General features: G+C 35.5%; 1 protein-coding gene across 1 annotated transcript in view; it reads right to left on the bottom strand.

Annotated features, from left to right (window-relative positions):
• Nucleotides 1–19,500, bottom strand: part of TMTC2 (transmembrane O-mannosyltransferase targeting cadherins 2) — a 233,093-nt gene that overhangs the window by 68,177 nt on the left and 145,416 nt on the right. Inside the window, exons 4-7 of the mRNA XM_014888760.2 lie at nucleotides 12,842–12,956; nucleotides 3,730–3,815; nucleotides 2,735–2,919; nucleotides 1,105–1,183 (exon numbers count right to left, since the gene is read on the bottom strand). Coding sequence (XP_014744246.1) covers nucleotides 1,105–1,183; nucleotides 2,735–2,919; nucleotides 3,730–3,815; nucleotides 12,842–12,956 — 465 coding nt within the window. The remainder of the gene's footprint in view (nucleotides 1–1,104; nucleotides 1,184–2,734; nucleotides 2,920–3,729; nucleotides 3,816–12,841; nucleotides 12,957–19,500) is intronic.

Below are 19,500 nucleotides of genomic sequence, written 5' to 3'. Positions count from 1 at the left end.
CACTGTGGCAAGAGAACTACTTAATCTACCATTTACATTTTTCAAACATCAGTTACAACTATAATTTTACTTTTTCTTGTGCCCTAATACTTGTAAGATACTAATGAAAGATGTCTTTCCTGAATAAGTAGTCAAGAACTGTGTAAAAGCAATTGGTATCAACCAATACATTCCCTTGTATACGTGGCATTGGCAGAAGGCAACCACACAAAACCCCATATGCTTCCTGTTGATCCTAATTGCTTCCACAGATATTTTTAATTGCTCCACTTTGAACTACTTTAAAGTAAAGGCTTTTACATCCTTTTCTATCTCAAACAAGAGAATACTGGGCCAAGCACTGAGGTTGCTTAGCAGAAACACATGAGCTTTGAGAGAGAATTACACTTACAAGCATCTCTGGAACAATAACAACCAGCCCTCTTGTTTTCAGATCTGAGTACTATAAGTAATAATTCATATTATCTTCTTTCTTTTATCTGTTTAATATATCCCATATAAAAATGTGATGAAGAATATGAGAAACTGAAGTTAAACAAAAACATCCTACAGATAAATTGACTTTTTTTGCAGTACTCAAAGGACTCTTAAAATTTTGAAGGACAGATAGCAGGTCCTGGAAGAAAAATAAGAAGAATTCTCTCATTGTAGACATCTAAACTTAAGTACATCAGCTGGAAATCAGTTTTAGCACAACCTATATAAAAAAAAAGCCCAACTATCTCTTTGGGTCTGTTTGCCTTGTTGGTTTACAAAGCATTTCAACATTTAACACCCACACACGTGGGTATATGGGGCCTCCAAAGTAGTGGAGGAGAGATTCTAGAGACAAAGAAGAACACTAATCCATGCATTCTAAATGTAAAACTGCTGCATTGACATTCTTAAAGACATCCAGTGTCTAACAGTCTAATCATTTATTGTACCTCGTCCAGCACTGCAGTTGCTGGCATTTAAGCTCTGAACCTAGTTTGGCTTGTACTGAAGGTAATTATTTTTGTGTTTTATTAGCTCATTAATTTGAGCACCAGTTGCCCTGGATAAGGTCTTTTGTTTCACCCTGACTCCTCAAATATCATTCTGAAACACTAACAGTGCACTTACCCATCATGTTATATAGGCTCTGTGGTGCAAACTGCCTGGGCATTTTCTGTATTGCTTCTTTGTAAACCGTAAGGGCCTCCTGAAAAGAGACACACAGGAGGGAAAACACTAAATTAAAAGGAATCCTTTCACATAGAAAGTAAAACCAAACTATCTTCCTTCCCCAAATGAAAGGTATAAAGAAAACATATAAAAAATGACACAGAAATTACAAGATTTCTCCTTTTAAATAGTGGGGTTTTTACCAGAATTTTACCAAATTCAGTGAGGCTTATGGACAAGAGATCAAATTAGTTCAAATATTGCAACTTCTTTTCTGGGCAAAAGTAACAAGAACATTTTTTCATACTCTTAATGACTGATAAGTTTATAAATATAAAATTCTATAGGCTGTCAAAGAATATGGAGTATTATTGAATGGCAGACAAAGGACATGCTGATGATTAACTACACTAAGTGACCTAAAAACAAAGAAATCATAGTCTACTGCCAAATAATAACAAAGCATAATCCTCACAACTGAAGTCTGCTCCACAGAAAGGATGAGATGCACTATAAAGTCAAGAAAGCCAGAACTAGAATCCTTTTGCAAATACGCTGTCTTGAATTACCTGATCACACATTTATTCATTCACCACTTTGGACACTTGCTGGTCAGTCTGTTAGCTCTGCATCAAACAGGCACAGCCTGTGAAGGCAGCAATGACCACCAGGAAGAAATCTTAAGTTTTAGATTCTTAAAAGCTTTTATATCTGCAGGTACTGAACTCCTGTGCAGACAACATGCTGCTTTTCTCTGTATATATGCATTAGCTGTCTGTATTTTAACCAATTAGTAACTCCATCTGACAGAGCTGGATGCAGCAGACAGATGACAGGGAATCTGTCCAGCTTGTGCATGCCTGATCTTAAACAGCTGACATAACTGTCATGGTAAGGAACACTTTACATGGATCAAAACCACTCACAACTCCTGTTCTGAAGTATGCCTGACAATGCAAAGACAGAATGAATTTCTTTCAAGTACTGCTAAAGGTCAAACCTCAAGTGAATGTCCAGTGAAAACGGAGAGGAATCACAATAGTCACAGTTCTATGTATAAATGAAATGGGATTGCTTGGGTACAATTTATTAAAAATACCCAACCCACTTAGGTCAAGTTATCTGAAAATAACACACAATGGGATGCTTTCAGTCACCAAAGTTTTAAATTATTTCAACTGAGTCTTATTTTTGGAGACTTAACTGCAAGCATAATTGCACTTTTCCAGCTAAAGATGGACTTACTGTGTTTTGAATTATAATGCCTCTATACTTTAGGTTGACTGGCCTTTAATCAGGTTTTATCCTTGCACACCAGCTATGGGTACAATGCCAAAACCAATGAACTAACACATATCAGATGTGACCACTGTTAATGTTGACTCTGACATGAGAACATCATGCTGCTAATTAACAGCATTACACCAGTGGCTATAGAGAACAAATATTCTCTGTAGAGAATGCTCATCTTGATCTGGTGAAATCAAATCAATTCATGCATGTGATATATTTTGACAGTCTGGGTGGAAGCAGTATGTATTATTTGTATATGAAGGTTTTATAAACATATACAATTCAGGAGTCTTACCTCATAGTGTCCTTGTTCATGAAAAAGTTTTCCTAAGTTATAAAGACAGCTGGTAACAGAGCTTTTATGAGCATGAGGATCTTTCAGATTTTCATCAGGAATCTCTGAACACTTCAGAAAAGTCCTCCTGGCTTCCTCTGTCTTCCCTTGGTTCATCAGGATGATACCAGTATTTAAATATGCAGCTGTGAAGAGGGGAAAAATGTTATCTTCTAATGGAGTTCTATTATGCTATATCTACTGTTTCATTTCTAAGTAATACCTGGAAGAGATCTCGCGGTGATCTAATTTGGTTTTTGAATAACATAGATCACTCATTGGTGTGTGAACATGTAACATACGTGAGCATATAAAAGGCAGAAGTTCAGAGACAAGGAAAGAAGGTAACTATAAAGACTGAGTAAGGAGAGAAGGAATCACTGGTTAGGCAGGGTGTTCTATTTTGTTCCTCTATTTAGGACTGTGTAAAGCATATAGCACCAATTTTGGAAGTGTTCCTAAAAATATACATGTACATAAAAACATATATACATACAGAGAAGATTAATACCGAAGGCACAAAAGTCTCAGCCATCTTAAATAGCACCACTTAATTTTGGAACCTATTACTGGCAACACCTGAATGATTATTCTCCATTTTCCCCAGGCAAGAAAGAAAAAATGAAATGACTTGAAAAATATTTGTATTATTCACTCACATAAACATCAGGGACTGGCTGTAAGAAACAGAAAACAGGAGCCTGAAAATTTGGGCAGTAGTATCTGTGGCTTAAAACCCCAGATTAGAAACATTTTCAGTTCTAGTAATGCTTCTGAGCGTTACTATATTATCTGCTTCTTACTTGTACCACATTTAATGCAGTTGTTTACTAATAAACATTTGCTTTCTGACTTAAAAGCTTCTGGAAAAAAAAAAAGCGTTATAAAAGAGCAGGAAAATTTTCTACAAAAACTATAGTCAGTATTATAGAAGCTTGTATAGTTAAAATACTTACAAGCTAGTGTGGGTCTGCTACCAATTGCCAGTTTATAGTAATGCAATGCCTCTGAAAACCTGCTGTTTTCCTGAAGTAGTAATCCTCTGCATAAGGGAAAAAAAAAGAAAAAAAAACAAGAAAAGAGAGAGTGAGGTGTGAGGTTACTACAAAGAGTAACTTGAAAACAAATACTGAAAACAAAACTTGGCTAACAAAGAAAAATATGCTTACTAGTATTTCAGAGATATAAGCATTCACTAACAGTTCAGTGTGAAAATTATTCCGTGTATAAAGATGGATTCATAGATATCAGGTGCATTCATATGGCTTTAACAAAGCAGATGTGAAACAGAATAGTTTGGCCTTTTTTGGAAACCAGGAGATTCATTTACTAAGTTGAGAAAATATTAGAATGCAAGATTTTTTAAAGTGGATAGAATATGATGGAGATATCTGTAAGTCATTAATGACTAGCCTGACTTCTTGTCTTGAGCTGAAAGAAGCAGGTCTTTTTCAAATGCCTTATAAAGTCAAGCACCCAGCCCTTCATGTGTTATGTTAAGGAGCCCCCTTGTTGAGCAATTTCACTAGATTATTCACTGTACAGGTAAGCAAGCACTTGCAACAGTTCTGGTTTCTCCTGCATTCTTTACACTCTGAACAGATTTACTAACTGAAGAGATACTAAAAATTATACTGAATATTTCCAGCTTCATAATAGATGGGCTTTAATTTAGCTTTTAAGACAAACATCCTTGTGAATAACAATTTATACCAACCACCCACAAATTTCTGAGAAGTGGTCTGGACATGACTGACATGAATGTATACTGTATGCTTAAATGAAGGCCCAAAGCATTACAGCTTTCCAAAGTTTCAGAAGACTGAAAAAGAGCATATACAAATATATTAAAACCAGAATAATTTAAAAATCCTTAAAAATTAGTCATTTCAGAGTGGAGACTCAGACCTCAGTATCCAGGGGTAAACATTCTTTGTCATATAGCTCAAAATATCCAGGAAAACACAGCTGTTTTTCTAAGGTGGAAGCAGTATCATATTTATTTGTAGTTTCCCTAACCTACAGCAATTTTCTTTTCTTCCTCTATGCTTTTATCTGCTGTTAGCCTTTTGAACTGCAAAGAGCTTGGTATTCTTTAATCTCCAGTCTCAAATCAGAGAAGATTTTATTTCCCTCTAACATCTCAGGAACACTTTTTGAATTAAACCAGTAAACTTCAAGAGATGAAAAGAGAAGGGCAATTACCTAAAGTAGCCACCATCTATGTTGTTTGCTTCTTCTCAGTGGGTTAGGATTTAAAAGAATTGAGGAATATATCCTCTTTTTCTTCTATACTATCCTATCAGCATCACATTCCCTCACTTTGAAACTGTTTCCCAAATAACTTCAGATTAGGTAGTAAATAATTTTGAATATTAACAGAACTTACATTTAGTAGGTACTTGCAGTAAAGCAAACAATGAGGGAATACATTCAGGATACTTTTTGGCATGGTACCAAAGTTTGTAACTACTGTCAAGTATCTTGCAAATGGCAAGAGGTATGATCATCAGGATAGAAATAACATTTTCTAAATGTTCTAGAAGCTGCATTTTGTTTACTCTAAAGATTTTTATACACTGTCCTTACTTCAAGGAAGATTAATTATGGTACTTTGATCCTGTTTGCTATTGATAGCAGGAGAATTTGCAGGAAAAAAATGAGATGCATGGTCTGACATTTAAGGTGCTTCTTAATTTTTTAAAAAGCAAAAACATTCTCACACAAAATTTTGAGAACATTTATCTAAGAAATTCCATTCTTATTTTAGTTCTGGAATAAATAATATGACACTGAGAGAAGTAATACAGTAATTGGTCAACTTCACCAAAACAAATTACTTTGGTAAGTGTATAGTATTTGTGGTTTCGTGATTAAAAGAAGTTTTATTTGCAATTATTACAAATGAATCTTTTGCATTCACTACCTGCTCTAATACTGACACTTTTGATTTATTACGTGAGACTTTGAGGTGGTTTTTTTTTTAACCTCTCTTCCAAAAGATGTTTTTCTTTTAAAAGCTGTTCCATTAACTGTCAGTTTGTCAGTGTGTGTCTCTCTCTCCTCCCCCTCTCTTTCTCATATACATAACCCAAGCAGTTCAGATGAAGGAATGAGTGCTGAATTCCACCTAATAATTAGTGTTTTATTTGTACTTGAGTTTGTGAGAAGAAAGAGAGGAAGAATATAATCTTACCAAGGCATGAAACTGCCTCTTCTGCTTGTGAATATTGTCTTGATTGATCACTAGTTTTCACTGTTACTTCTGGCAGTACAAATATTACTAGATTTATGAGTGTCCAGTTCTAGTTTGAGATTAAACAAAATCAGGAAAAAGCTGCCTTCTCTAGATGCAGTGAAAGAACATCCCTCCCCTTGCAGGCACTGCAGATTCCAGTACCCTTCCCAGTGGCCAGGGCATTGGCTGTATAAGGAATTGTCCACTAGAGCCAGGAGCAGATCCGTTCTTGACATGCCTTTCACTGCTTTGCTTACACTGCAAAATGATAACTGCTCTTTGGAGATTTTTGGCAAAGGGGAGAAGGAGCAGAAAGACCACAAAGGCATCAATACAGTGAGAAGTGTTGGACATAAGCCAGAGGTGGAGCAGAGCAGCTGACACATGTTGAGTATGCACCTAACTTGTGTGGTTACAAACACATAAAGCCTTCCTTTTCCTTACTCAAGGATGAACAAAGGAAAGAACATCCTTGAAGTAAGGATGCTTGATACAAAAGAGTAAGTTCAAGTGATAAACTTGGATGAAGACCTTAAAGTCTTTCTGGCACTTTTAACTTTCTACAGTTACTAAAAGTGCCAAACAATCTAAATTAAAAAGTCTAACTGCCAAAATTCCCCCACCAAAAAAACCCAAAAAGCAGGAACAGTTGCTTCAAGTTGATACTTCCAAGACGTTTTATTCTCTCTAGCTCACCTTCCCAGTTGTAAGGCAGACAAATGAGAATGTTAAATGAAACATGCAACTTCTGTGCAAAGACAGTTTACTGACGTAACTGGAAAAAATGTGGCTTCTTTAGTAAGACAAGTACCATAAAAGAATAAACGAACATGAGGAAGGTCTTCTTCACTGTGTGGATGACCACACAGTGGAACAGATTGTCCAGAGAGGTTGTGGAGTCTCCCTCACTGGAGATATTCAGAAATCCTATGGACACAATCCTGTGCCATGTGCTCTGGGCTGACCCTGCTTGAGCAGCGACGTTGGGCCAGATGACCCACTGTGGTCCCTTCCAATATTTCTTTGATTCTGTGACATACATAAAGATAAATGTATTTGGAAAAGAAAAAGCTACTTAAACCACAGGACACACAGTGGAAAGTTATAAACTGTCCCTGAATTAATTTAGGATTAATTAGGAGGCAAGTTTTAACTATCATTAGTAGCAAGATTCTGGAACCTTACAATAAGAATTTTTTTTTTGCCTGAATTACTTCTAATCATTTATGAAATGGAGGATATGTGCTGACTGCTTGCAGGAATAGCAGACTTCTACAAGTGACTCAGGAAGTTGCTCACAATTGTGTTTTTTTAAAATAGGAAGAAGACTAAAGAGAAAAAAAATGAAAAGCAAGTTCTGAATATCTGGAAATTATGCACATCATTTCAGTAGATAGAATTGCTCATTTTGTTCATGCAGGAAAACACTTCTCCCCAGATGAGTTGTTTGCAACCTTCCTGAATTCTTTAAGCTGCCAACTATCTTGCTTCACCAACAACGAAAAATCTTCCTGTCTTCCGCATCTGCTTTAGTTTTGACTGAAAGTCACTAATACTACTGGCACAAAAATGTTTTCGGAGACCAGAAGGCAGTCACAGAATACAAATAAGCAGTAGATGGTCTATGGTCTTTCTCAAGTTTCGTAAGAATTTCTTCCTGTTGGTAGCCCTATTCTAGTCAACCCGTCTGCTTACAAAGCAAACTCCTCAGTGACTAAAACTGCCATAAATTGGCCAAGTACAATACACAGGAACAGCAACTGTCAAAGTAAACACACGCGTTGGTGAAATATTTATAACATTTTCGACCCAGGTACAACATTGAAACAGTTTAATCAATTTTGTTTACTGGTTTATAACAACTAATAAAGGGCCTGTTAGCTATTACTTTGCCATGACTGGGGTTCTTCCATGCCTCAAGCCACATTCATCCCATTGATTTCAGGTAGGATTATCTACAAAGGACTATATGTACTTAGATGCTGCACTGGCAAACTAAGAAAGGAATTGAAGAAAATCCTCTTTTATTCCCCACACAGATGTGGCTCCAGTCACACAGCAAGAGCAGATCTGCTTTGCCTAAGGCAATTCTTTCACCGTCATTTGCAAGTGGGTAGAAAGGTAAGTAAGGATGTTACCACAAAACATACATTTTTAATCAATAAGAACTCAAAAATACAGAAAATAACCATTTCCTTTGCAGAAGTCACTAAGCAATCTATCACTCCAGTAGTGAAAAAACCCCAAAAACCAAAACTAAGCAATCATCCCCAAAACAACCTCTAGTCTTTCAGACAACACAGCAAAACTGTTACATTCTCCCAGATCTGGGGAAGAGCTTCCCAAATGCAAGAAAACTGGTCAGCAAATACAGTCCCATTTTTTTCCTCTTACTGGTATAGTTTGGTTGAGAATACTGCCCTTTCAGAACCCTACCAATTTGCACAACCTCTATTTCCTTGTCAGAGGGAGGGCTGCTATGAGCATTGCTCCTGTCTTTCTCACTGCTCTGGACAATGGGCAGTGCTGTGCTGTGTCTGCAGTCCTCAAACCAGATGCCTATTCCCTCTCATGTGCCCCAGCAGTCAATATAGATAGAGAGCTGGAAAGAACTTCCTACAAGAGGGGTCTTTCTTGAAATTGAATGGCAGACACAAACCATTACTTTCCTAATTTTATAAAATGGTGGAAGTTTATGTAAGGACTGTTAGTGCCCACAATTTCAAATAATGACACATGTAACTGAATAGCTAGGTCACTGAATGTCTTTCACCTCTCAATATGACTTTGAAAACTATCTGCACTTCATATAGAGCCTACAAAGTGCCCCAGAGCAGAGTTTTGCACTGCAGGAAACCACCAGTCACCTAAGTGACCTTTGGGTGCCACCTCAAGAGCTGGACTCAAAACACAGCAGGGTTTTATCAAGACATCTTTGGTTACAGCAAGACATAAATTTTAGCTGCTGTCTTTGACAGAGGAAGAACTAGCTGGCAAAGCAGAGATTAATTCCAAACAGGTTTGCAACAAGTTTGCATTCACAGCTGAGAAAAACAGGAGATTTTAGTACTTAGACATCAGATGACACATCCTCTTTGCTTTTTAACTCAACATCCTGAATGATAAAAACTTCTGGGCTATCAAGGAAGAGGAACCATAACCTTGACCTGTTTCCTACTAGGTGATTGCTGCAGGAACTTTGGGGAAGGTTCAACCACAGTTCAGCACAGGTTTTTAGGTCATACTGCTTTTAGAGTTTTTGGTTTCTGATACGGAGATTCTTATGCCAGCACCCTTAAAAGGCAGGGAGCACATTTTCCAACATATAAAGCCTAACAACAACAGACAAGGAAGAATTTTACTTATATTGATTTTCACCTAAGGATGCACAGTTTAACTTTGCTTCTAAAACACTGCAATCCTACCCTTTCTAGGATAGGAAGTCTTCAGTAGTGGTTGACATTTCTAACAGAAGCATTAAAAATTATTGATTCAGCATTATTGATATAATACCCTAAGTTTTCCAATGTAGTGTTTATAGAAATTCATAATCCAACATTATTCAAAGAAGTTAAATTATTTGAATAACAAACTTGTACTCACAGTGCTATATCAGTAAAGAGAAAATGAGATACTTCAGGAGAGGAGCAAGGGGATGGCTGATTGCTAGAAATTCATCTTTTATAGGGCACTGTACACTCCAAAATTACAACATTTGAAATTATTAGTATAATTTTAAAGGAATATTTGATATCTATGTCAGATTGAGAACATCCTTATAATCACATGAGAAAATCAAGGTATCAGAGATTACTATGTGGATGACAAAAAAATGCTCTAAGCACAGCCAGGCCTAAACACAAGTGAAACACTATATGCAAAACTGTCTTTTAACAGATAAACAATTTTACTTTAGACACTAATTATAAGCAATTTGAAGCAATACACAAAACCCCACAAGCTAAAGCTAAAGGTTACAATCATAAGGCAACAAAGACTGAAAAGCCAAAGAAAACTAAAATAGTTTGTTTTTAATCTCCTGAATATGGCTTTGTTTGAAAGAATAAACTATTTCTCTACAGCTCTGTCCTTGGTACTTCACAGAATTAAAATGGATGGTTTCCTCAGTTAAAAAAAAAAAAAAAAAGCAGAGAAAGATAAGTCATTTTATGCTGATTTACTACCCTATGAAATTTAGTTCAAATCAGCTGAGCTACATAGCTTTGAGAACACAAATATAACACGTTCATAACCAGGCAAACCTTTAAATGTAGATTATGTAGTTATGCATTAATGCAGTTTAAAAATTTTTAAATGGCAAAAGCAGCTGTAACTCAGAGCCATAGGGTATAAGTCAAAAACCAAAAATACAGCATTGAATTCAGCCATTTATCTAGTCTGTTAAATTCTATGGCTATTCAATTTATAGAAAAATAAAGAAAGAGATCAAGCACTTCTGCTTACGTAGTTTCTCTCTTTGTTATCCATTAAAATTGTGAGTTAAATCTCAATAATTTGTTCTTTAGAAGAGAGCACTTCAATTTGTTACTGCTATGAGTGAACACTGAGGTGCACATGCCAATTAATTTGTATCAAATACTGAGGCATAGGTGCTTAGAAACAATAACAAATATGTGAAAGGTATACAGTGCTTCTAATTAACTGTAAAGATACTTTTTTTTCCAGAAGTTCTGTGGAGTGATTGTTTTAGTTTCAAAGGCACATACTGAAAACCAGAAACAGCAAAACTGGCTGGCCTCTTGTAAGCACATATACGACACATTTTCCATTACAGAAGATTTTTGTAAAAGGCTCCCAAAGAACTACATGCCAAGCATGGGTTTAACTTGCAAAGGAGCTCTTGAGGGTTTGTGCTTAAAAGAATTGTTTCATTTGTGTAGTATCAAAGGACACTTCATTTACCATCTATTTTTCATGCTGGATATTGAAGCATCCAACACTGATAAAGCCTATGAAAAGAAAAAACGATGCAAGCTTTTTCAACTACTGTTGAATAACTGAAGGTTTTGTAAAGCTTGTTTAAAAAATATAGGATTCTATTGCATTCAATGCAGTAGTAGAAAGGCTAAGAATTAAACTTTACTTCTTATGCCATATATGTTCCAACCAAATTTTAGATAAAATCCTTCCACACAAATTCAGTAGAATTTCAAAAACTTTCTTGTTCAACAGAGATGAAGGTTTATAGACATATATTTTGTGTATCAATGGAAAACTGGAAGACTAGCAGCTTATTCTGAGAACAGCAAAAAGACTGAAATCTGATTTCTTTTATGTCCCTGTCTTGATCATCCAACCCCCTTTACTTTTCTTACCCTGCTATTAACTTCAGCTTCTCTCTACAACATAGTAAGAGACAAAAGTACTGTACAGGCTTACAAAAAATTTAATAGTTATAATTTTCACCTTCAAAACGAATAGCATATAGGAAATATACATGTATTAATCTTGTCACTTATTTTCAACAATCTCCTGCTCAGTTCAGAAGTTATTTTTTAAATGTGAGCAGAGATGTGTGTTTAAATGTGTGCCTAACACAGAGGGAATTTCTGTGCATACATGTATTTGTGTAACTAAATGATTAGTAAAAATACACATAATATGAAAAATGGATTTGATTTTGGAACAAAAATGCTATCATTAAATTATTTTGAGTTTCAGTAAATCAATTCATTTGCTTAACTGAAAGGCAAATTAAAGAAATAGTCAACTTCCTTTTTAAACAAGGAAAAACTTATTAAAAAACTATTATGATAAACTTCTTTTTCACATATTATAAGCAGTCATTTTAAACTGAACTCACAGGAAGAACATTATTTTTTGATTGATTGATTGATTTGAAGAGGCTTACTATTTGAATGCAGTTGTTGCACATTTTGTTTATCTGACAGTCACACTTTGCTGCTGCATGCAGGATATTATTTTCAAACGGCTACATATGGAACAGCAGTCACCTGGGTTTTGTACTCCACACACATCACAAAACAAGAGCATGTGGCTGGTGGAGGTGACCAGCTTGTTGTGCTGGCTGGGTCAGGCAGCAGGGGAGGAAGGGCGAGGGCCAGCAGGACAAGCAGCGCTGAGCAGGGCACAGGTGTGACACCCAGCTGGGACAGCCAGGGAATCTGTCCCTCCCTGCTGGGACACACAGCACCATCCCACCTCAGGGCAGAGCTTGGCACAATGCTCGCTTCTGTCCTCATGATCTGGAACATTATTGAGATGGGAAACCTTTTCCCCTGATGAATAATTATTTTGATGCTCATGTTACTCTTACTCACCTACAACAGGGTTCAAGTAATTAAACTTTATTTAACCTATGCTGCTCTGAAGTCAGTCACAGGAGAAAAGTAATTTGCTGTTCTAACATTTCAGACCACTGGAGCTGACAGAAGGGTATTAGTCTATGCGTGGAAGGGCTTACACCCACTCTGCCCAACAAGTGTTATCCAGACTTAAAAAAGAAGTCTTAATAACACCTTGCAGTTTAATTGAGTCTCAAACAGATGGAGGGCTACAGCTCACCAACTCATCTACTGGTACTCTGTTTAGTGTAGGGGTTTTTTTTTTCTTCTTTTGAAGCAAATAGATTTGTAAGCTTACCTTGTCCATACCCATTATGTGTATATACGATAATATTGACCAAGAAAAAAATCCTGTCCACCCCATAGTTTAAGGAGCACAATTAATGAAATAACTATTACAAAGCAACAAATAAGATTGTCTCCATTTCCAGCAACTAAATCAGTAGCTCTATTCACAACAGGTTTCAAAGACAATTCAACCCCAGGAAAGCCACACATACTTACAAATTATAAAGCATATCAGCCATGTTGCTGCGGTAGTACAAGGCATTTCTATAGGCGCTTTCAGCTTCAGAAATCTTGCTCTGGCTCTTGAGAACATTTCCAAGGTTACCCCATGCTGTCAAGAGGAGAAAACAGTATTCAGAAAGAGCTACAATCCAATTACACATGACAGAGTATGCAAGTATCAGGAAGTTTCTCAGGGAGACAAACCCCACAAAGAAACTATTTTTATGGAACAGGAGGGGAGGTTGTTTTTTGGGTTTTTTTTTCCCCAGCCCTCTGGTTCTCTGCATCTTACTGTGAGACTCACATTTCATAGAGGTGATTTACATGCAGTCTGCATGTATATAGCTTTCGGGTGGGAAAAGGAAGTTTTTTACAAAAAATATGTCTCTAGAAATTACTGTAACAAAGGGAAAGGACCATTTTATTTCATACCACCTATGAACAAAAATCACCAGAGTCAAATGTGGAACTGAGGCATGTTTCTAGTTTTAACTTTTTTTTTTAAGGCTATTGACTCTAAACAGCAAGAAATTTTTCCAGAGTCAACACAGTCCTCACTGAAGTGTTAAAATTTAACATATGACACAGGAACTGAAAGAAAAGTTAGGTAAATAACTAGGATTAAAAATATGCCATATGCATATAAACATACTACACAGATAACTAAAATGCATTTTTTTCTACTAGAAAAACATTTGGTCCCTTTCCATACAATTTATTATGTTACAAAATGTGCTTTTATAGCCTATCTATAAAGGACTTTAGGTAAAAAAACATTTAAAGTTCAACATGTGTTCTCTTTGCAGTTTTGTTGAGTGACACAAAAGCTACTTAAAAAAAGGAATTCGAACTAACATTTTATAAAACCACAACCTCTATTAATCAGAATTTAGGAAGCTAATTACAATTACAGTACATGTGAACATGAAAAAAAAACAACACTATGCTTATAAATGCAAAGTTGCTTCATAAAAAAGTTCTACTTTCATACTTTTGTAAATGAAAGAAACCAATGGAAAGATGATGTTTGTCCTTTTCACCAAACACAATATAAGTCAGAATATTCTTCCCTCCAGATGCATTTAAACATTAGCTTAAGTAGCAACTAACTCCAATACTTCACTCGAGCCCTTTTTTGTTTTCAAGAATTTGCATCAGTTCTGATTAATGCAGAATATTAATATAACACTGCTATGTAGATTCGTAATTGAGATAGGTATTTATTTTCCTCAGAAATTGCATCACTTTCAAGCTGCTGTGGTTTGTTGCAGAATCATCCTACCACAGGGATGGAAACAGCAGCAAACAGAATTTCCTCTGAGCAGAATAAAACTGAGGAAAAAAATTAAATCTATTTAGAATTCATAAAAAGCATGTAATTCAACTGAGCACAACATATTCTGTGAAACAAAGAAAGAAAATATATGCAGTATTTCCATAAGAAAAGAAACTATCGCTGCTGTGAGTCAATTCATTTTACCCTAGTATTTAGTGAAAAATCATTTATTAATACTTATTGATCCATAAATCAACAAAAGTCACAAAATATTCCATCATTTTCAAATAAAGCTGCTAAAACTATTCTCAGGTTCACTCAACTTTTACACTTGGCTAGCATATATGCTAAATTCTGAAATTTCTCTATTACTACTACTCTTTCTTTTTTACAAAGAGAAAATACTTTAGAAGTTCCAATGAAACTGACTAGTCAGTCTGTAGGCATTAACCCTTGGAAGAAAAACACAGACTTACATATAATTTTTTAAATTAATTTGTGAAAACATAACCTTATTTTTCTTCTGCAGTAAATGAGCATCCAGTTTTCCATAACTGCATGTTCCATATAATCTACAGGGATTTTTGTTTTCACTCTAATCTCCCATAACAGAGCATTACATCAAATGACCATTTGACCTATCGATAACAATTTCCTGCCACAAAGTTATTTATTCCCAACCATTCTGAAGCTCAGAAAATGAAAGGATGCATAAAAGGATGATTCAGTTCATCTTTCCATCTGTTAGACTGGAAAGACACTGTTCACACTGTTCAGTGTAATAATTTCTCCTCTACACTTCATTCCATGTCTTAGGCTCTAATAGTCATCTGAGTTAACATAATTTCTAAGATAATATTTTAATTTACATTTTGCAAATTATCTGTGCCAAGCTTTTAATATCAATCAATAATTAATCTACATTATTTAAATTTAGTCCATTTAGACTTTTTGTCTAAACCTGTAAAACTGTGAATTATTAACCTTATGTGATGCCCTAGAAGAAGTGACAATAGCAGAAAAGAGCAAACATAAAACATGATAATCTGAAATTTTAACATTAATGGAAACATAAAAACCAAGGTCTTTTCACTTACCCAAATATATAAATTTGATATAAATATTCATGTCTATTTAAATACAGAACTAGTAATAGGAATGATTTAGCTCTGGCTAGTGATGAAGCTACACAGAGCATGTGTAGAGATGGTTCTCATACACCCTAGAAGTTATGAACAGCTAATACCTGCAGTAACAACATCCTCTTGGGTTTTGGCATATGAGGAAGAGTAAAAGAGGACGGTGTACATACAGGAACTGCTCAAGGAACTTCACTCCTGCTTTGTCTTAAATAATGCAACTAACTTCAGGGAGAAAAAACAACTTCAAATTATTGACTTCCGTATCTTAAACAACATTTTTTCTTCAAAACTGTAATAGATTGGTTCAACTATGAAACATTCAGAAACAGAAGCAAGGTTATACCTAAGTGAATCCACATCTGTGCTAAAAGCCCACCCTATGATTCTAACTGAATTCTAGCAATCAACTATTTTCCATCTGTACAAAGTGAAAAAAAAAAAATAAACTTGGTCAGCAATTCTGGAATTTAGAATGGATGTATATTCTAATCATTCTTTACAAACATTTTTCATTTAATATTTATATTAGCTAGAGTTGCAAAAGGCAACATTTAACATTCAGAAGATACTGAAGTGTATGCATATATGTCACATTTTAATTTTTAATTAAGAATTCAAATTTCCCCATACTGAAGACCCTATTCAGCATAAGAGAAAAAGGAAGCTGTGAATGAAAGAGCTTTGCAGTATTTACTTTTTTCCTCCTGCTTAATTGTGTGTCCACGAACAAAGAGACCAAAACAGTCCCAGGTCTTTAAGAAACAGTATTTCATCATAGCATGGGAACAAATATAACAATCACATCTCACCTACAAAGCAGTCAATCCATTCAAATTTTACTTAATTGCTTAATTTCCCATAGATCATACTCAATATTAACGGGCACATTAAAAATTAAATCAATTTCATCCGCTTTATCATAAGTCAATTATAAACTGAAGAATCTCCTAATGCTTGAGAACTCCTATGGTAGTTACTTGTCTTCGCAGAAAAATGAAACTTTTTAAAGGAATTTTGTTCTTCTGTTTGTTGTTTGGGATTTTTTAAAAATAAGTAGCAGCACTAAGTAGGAAAATAAATAGTTGTTTAAGTGTTATAATTTTGGCCATATCCAACTAGACCTCTGATTATCAAACTTTAAAGATTGCATTACGCCACCTTGCAGTGAGAGTAGGTCAAGTTCTCAGGCATTCAAGTGTTTCATAACGAAAATGAATATAATAAACGCTAGTTTCACGTTTAACGTGCTTAATTTCTCAAATATCCCAGAGAAACTGACGATTATGATTTAACAAGACTGAAAAATACCAGGCTGGTATATTAAACCTACTCTAAGCACTTTCCTTCTGGAAGAGTGCAAGACAAACAGCAAAACAAGAAAAACACTGTCTAATCTAATCTGCCTCGATTTAAGAAGCACATCTTCTAGTAAACTTTCAGTTTGCAACTATGAAAACAAGTGAGAAATGGAAATGAATGTCTACAAACATCTTTGTTTAAATAAACGTTTCCTTTCTATTGAATCAAAGCTCATGCTATGCTATTCAGTGAAATGAAGATAATAAAGCAACAAAGTGTCACAGAAGTCAGATGCATTAAAAGCATGTATGTTGATTTCTTGATTCAAAAGTTTGCTTTAAATTAAAAACAAATTAACATCACAAATCATTAACAAAGATAACCCAAAGTATTAAATTCTGATTCCTACCAGGCACACCCATATAATCCATGAAAATTGGGTAATAATGAAATCTATTTGGAAACTGCCATTCTATTAATATATCTGTTGTTCAAACACTGTTTTGTGCTGAAACACGAAGAGGAAAAAAATCCAACTAGAATTGCCTATTAAATCACTCAAATACATCCTGGTAAACATTTAAAAATAGCATAGCAAAGAAAATGAAAACGCTGCCTTTCCTTGTATGTTATGAAAACATACTTGGAAACTAAAAACTTAAAAAAGACATTCCCTATTCACATGAAATTACTCAAGTTTGGTAATACTATTCTCACCTTATGCTATCAGATTTACTCACACAAGTTAATCCACAAATTGATGAATACATTAAGGAGTGTGAACTAGATTATTATTTGAGTAAAACAAACTACTTGAGCAAAGACTGAAGTATTTAGGGAACAACTCAGTAATGTGTAAGCAACTTGTCAGCAATTCTAAACTACAACCTTTAGTTCACAGGAAAATGCACATCAAGCCAGGAAAACCTCTGTGGAGCTTTACAGATATTTGTGTATTATTTATTATTCTTTAGCTTGTGAAATTAGAAACAGCAGTTCCAGTATGCATTCTCTCTCTTTAAAATCCTTCCACATTTCTTCTGATTTGTCTATGAAAAAGAAGTGAATACATGACAATTAGAATCTCTATTTCTTTTCTTCAGTAGTGTTTAAGAATGAAGCAAGGCTGGTCCAGAAAGAAAAGCCTTCACTTTTTTCTTCAAGGGAGGAAGTTTCACTAACAGAGGAATGACAGGCTTCCCCAAAAAACCTCTGAAACCTCAACTGCACATCCATAAAAACATAATGAAGAGTTCAACATCTAAAACAGTTTTTCTACAATGCAGAGCCACTACCACTCACAAAGACAGCCAGAAGAACAACTAGATCATGCTTAAGTGGTTTGAGAAGGGAAAAATTCATCTAAATGCTACAGGTTGCTACTTTAAAAGTGGGACAGGTATTGCGTAATTTCTGTACTATAGCTTATAGAGGTAGTTATATTTTTCCTGTTATTTCAAAGAATAATGATTTTTTTCAAAATATATAATATATTCATGCATATAATTTGCAGTAATTTTCCTTTAAAAACTTCACTTGTTCATAGAACATTTTGATCAAGTTACCTCCTTGTGCTAACTCAACCACAAAATTGCCAATTTCTTGTTTCCTAAAGGGATAATGGTTTCTACATAACCATAATTTATGTGTTTAATCTACTTTGCACATTGATTTTTTTTTTTTTGTATCAGTGGGCATGTGGTAATGCTGAGACAGACTGCGTTAGAAATCTATCACCACTTAACTTTTACACATTCTTCTTCTATTTATTAAGGTTATTATTGAATCATTTGTTAGACAGTTCATTTGTTGATCAATTGCAGGGTTTTTGTAATGGCAGCAGGTGAAAGAAAAACAGAACTGAGAACTATGCATTGCTTTGAAAGCTATCCAGCATCATGTCAGCATGGGTACTAACCAACTCACATTTGGCAGGCAGTGCCTCGGTTTTGTTTTTCAGTTATGAAAATCTGATGCAAATGAATGCAAACACATGACCTGTTCTACTGCTGACACACCCCCTTCACACTCCTATGTTACAGAAAATTAACTCTCCCTCCTCAAAGGATAGCAGAGTGACTCTGGCAGCTCAATGAACCTGAGAGATGAGACTGAGCAGCTGCTAGTGTTCTCTGGCTTCACCATTACCTACCACCCCACAGCCAATCAAGCTCTGCCACAGCCTCACTCATGCTAAAATGATTTTTGTGAAGAGTATGGTAGCAATCAGACAACTAAACTGATCCGAGTTGGGGAAAACAATGAGAAAAGGATGACCACAGTACCTTTAACATCTATTCTACTCACTGTTCTGTTCACATCAGAGCCCAGTCACACTTTTGCACAGCTTGGTTAGCTAAGTTTGCATTGCAAGCGTGTGAACACCATAAGATATTACTGCCACAAAGTTCTCATTCCATGAAACTTTAAATAGTCAGGAACAGAGCTGTGAACAGTGCTGATCTGAAACTCTCACTATATGAGGAACTGTATTTTATAGAAGCAATGGATATAAATTATGCAAGAAAATGAAAGGAGGACAAAGGAGCAGAGAAATAAAAGTGGAACAAGAGGACATGTCTGGGCATCCCAGTCATCTCAGAATGAACCCTGAGGAACTCTTCAAAGCCTCACAGTGACTCAGGCAAGGAGGTCACCATGTACTAAATTTGTCAGATTATGTAACCTTCTAATAGTAGGCTTCTAAAAAAATTAGCTAAAATACATTCAAAATTATCACTTATGCTCCAAGTGATAAACTGCAAGCCAGGCTCTTGCAGCAATGGCAGGGTGCTGAAATGTCAGCCCTGGTCCTCCAAGCTAAGAGCAGATGGATCATTGTTGGCTACTTTCCAGAAAAGGGGAACAGTGAGCACAGTGTCCTGGAAACATCCCAGAGGAACCACAGCAAGAAAAAAAATCAGCATTTGGGTTTG

This window comes from Sturnus vulgaris, chromosome 5, assembly GCF_052056855.1.
Source record: "Sturnus vulgaris isolate bStuVul1 chromosome 5, bStuVul1.hap1, whole genome shotgun sequence".
Taxonomy (NCBI): Eukaryota; Metazoa; Chordata; class Aves; order Passeriformes; family Sturnidae; genus Sturnus; species Sturnus vulgaris.
Note: the sequence above shows the minus strand (reverse complement) of the source record. Positions and strands in the feature narration are given on the sequence as shown.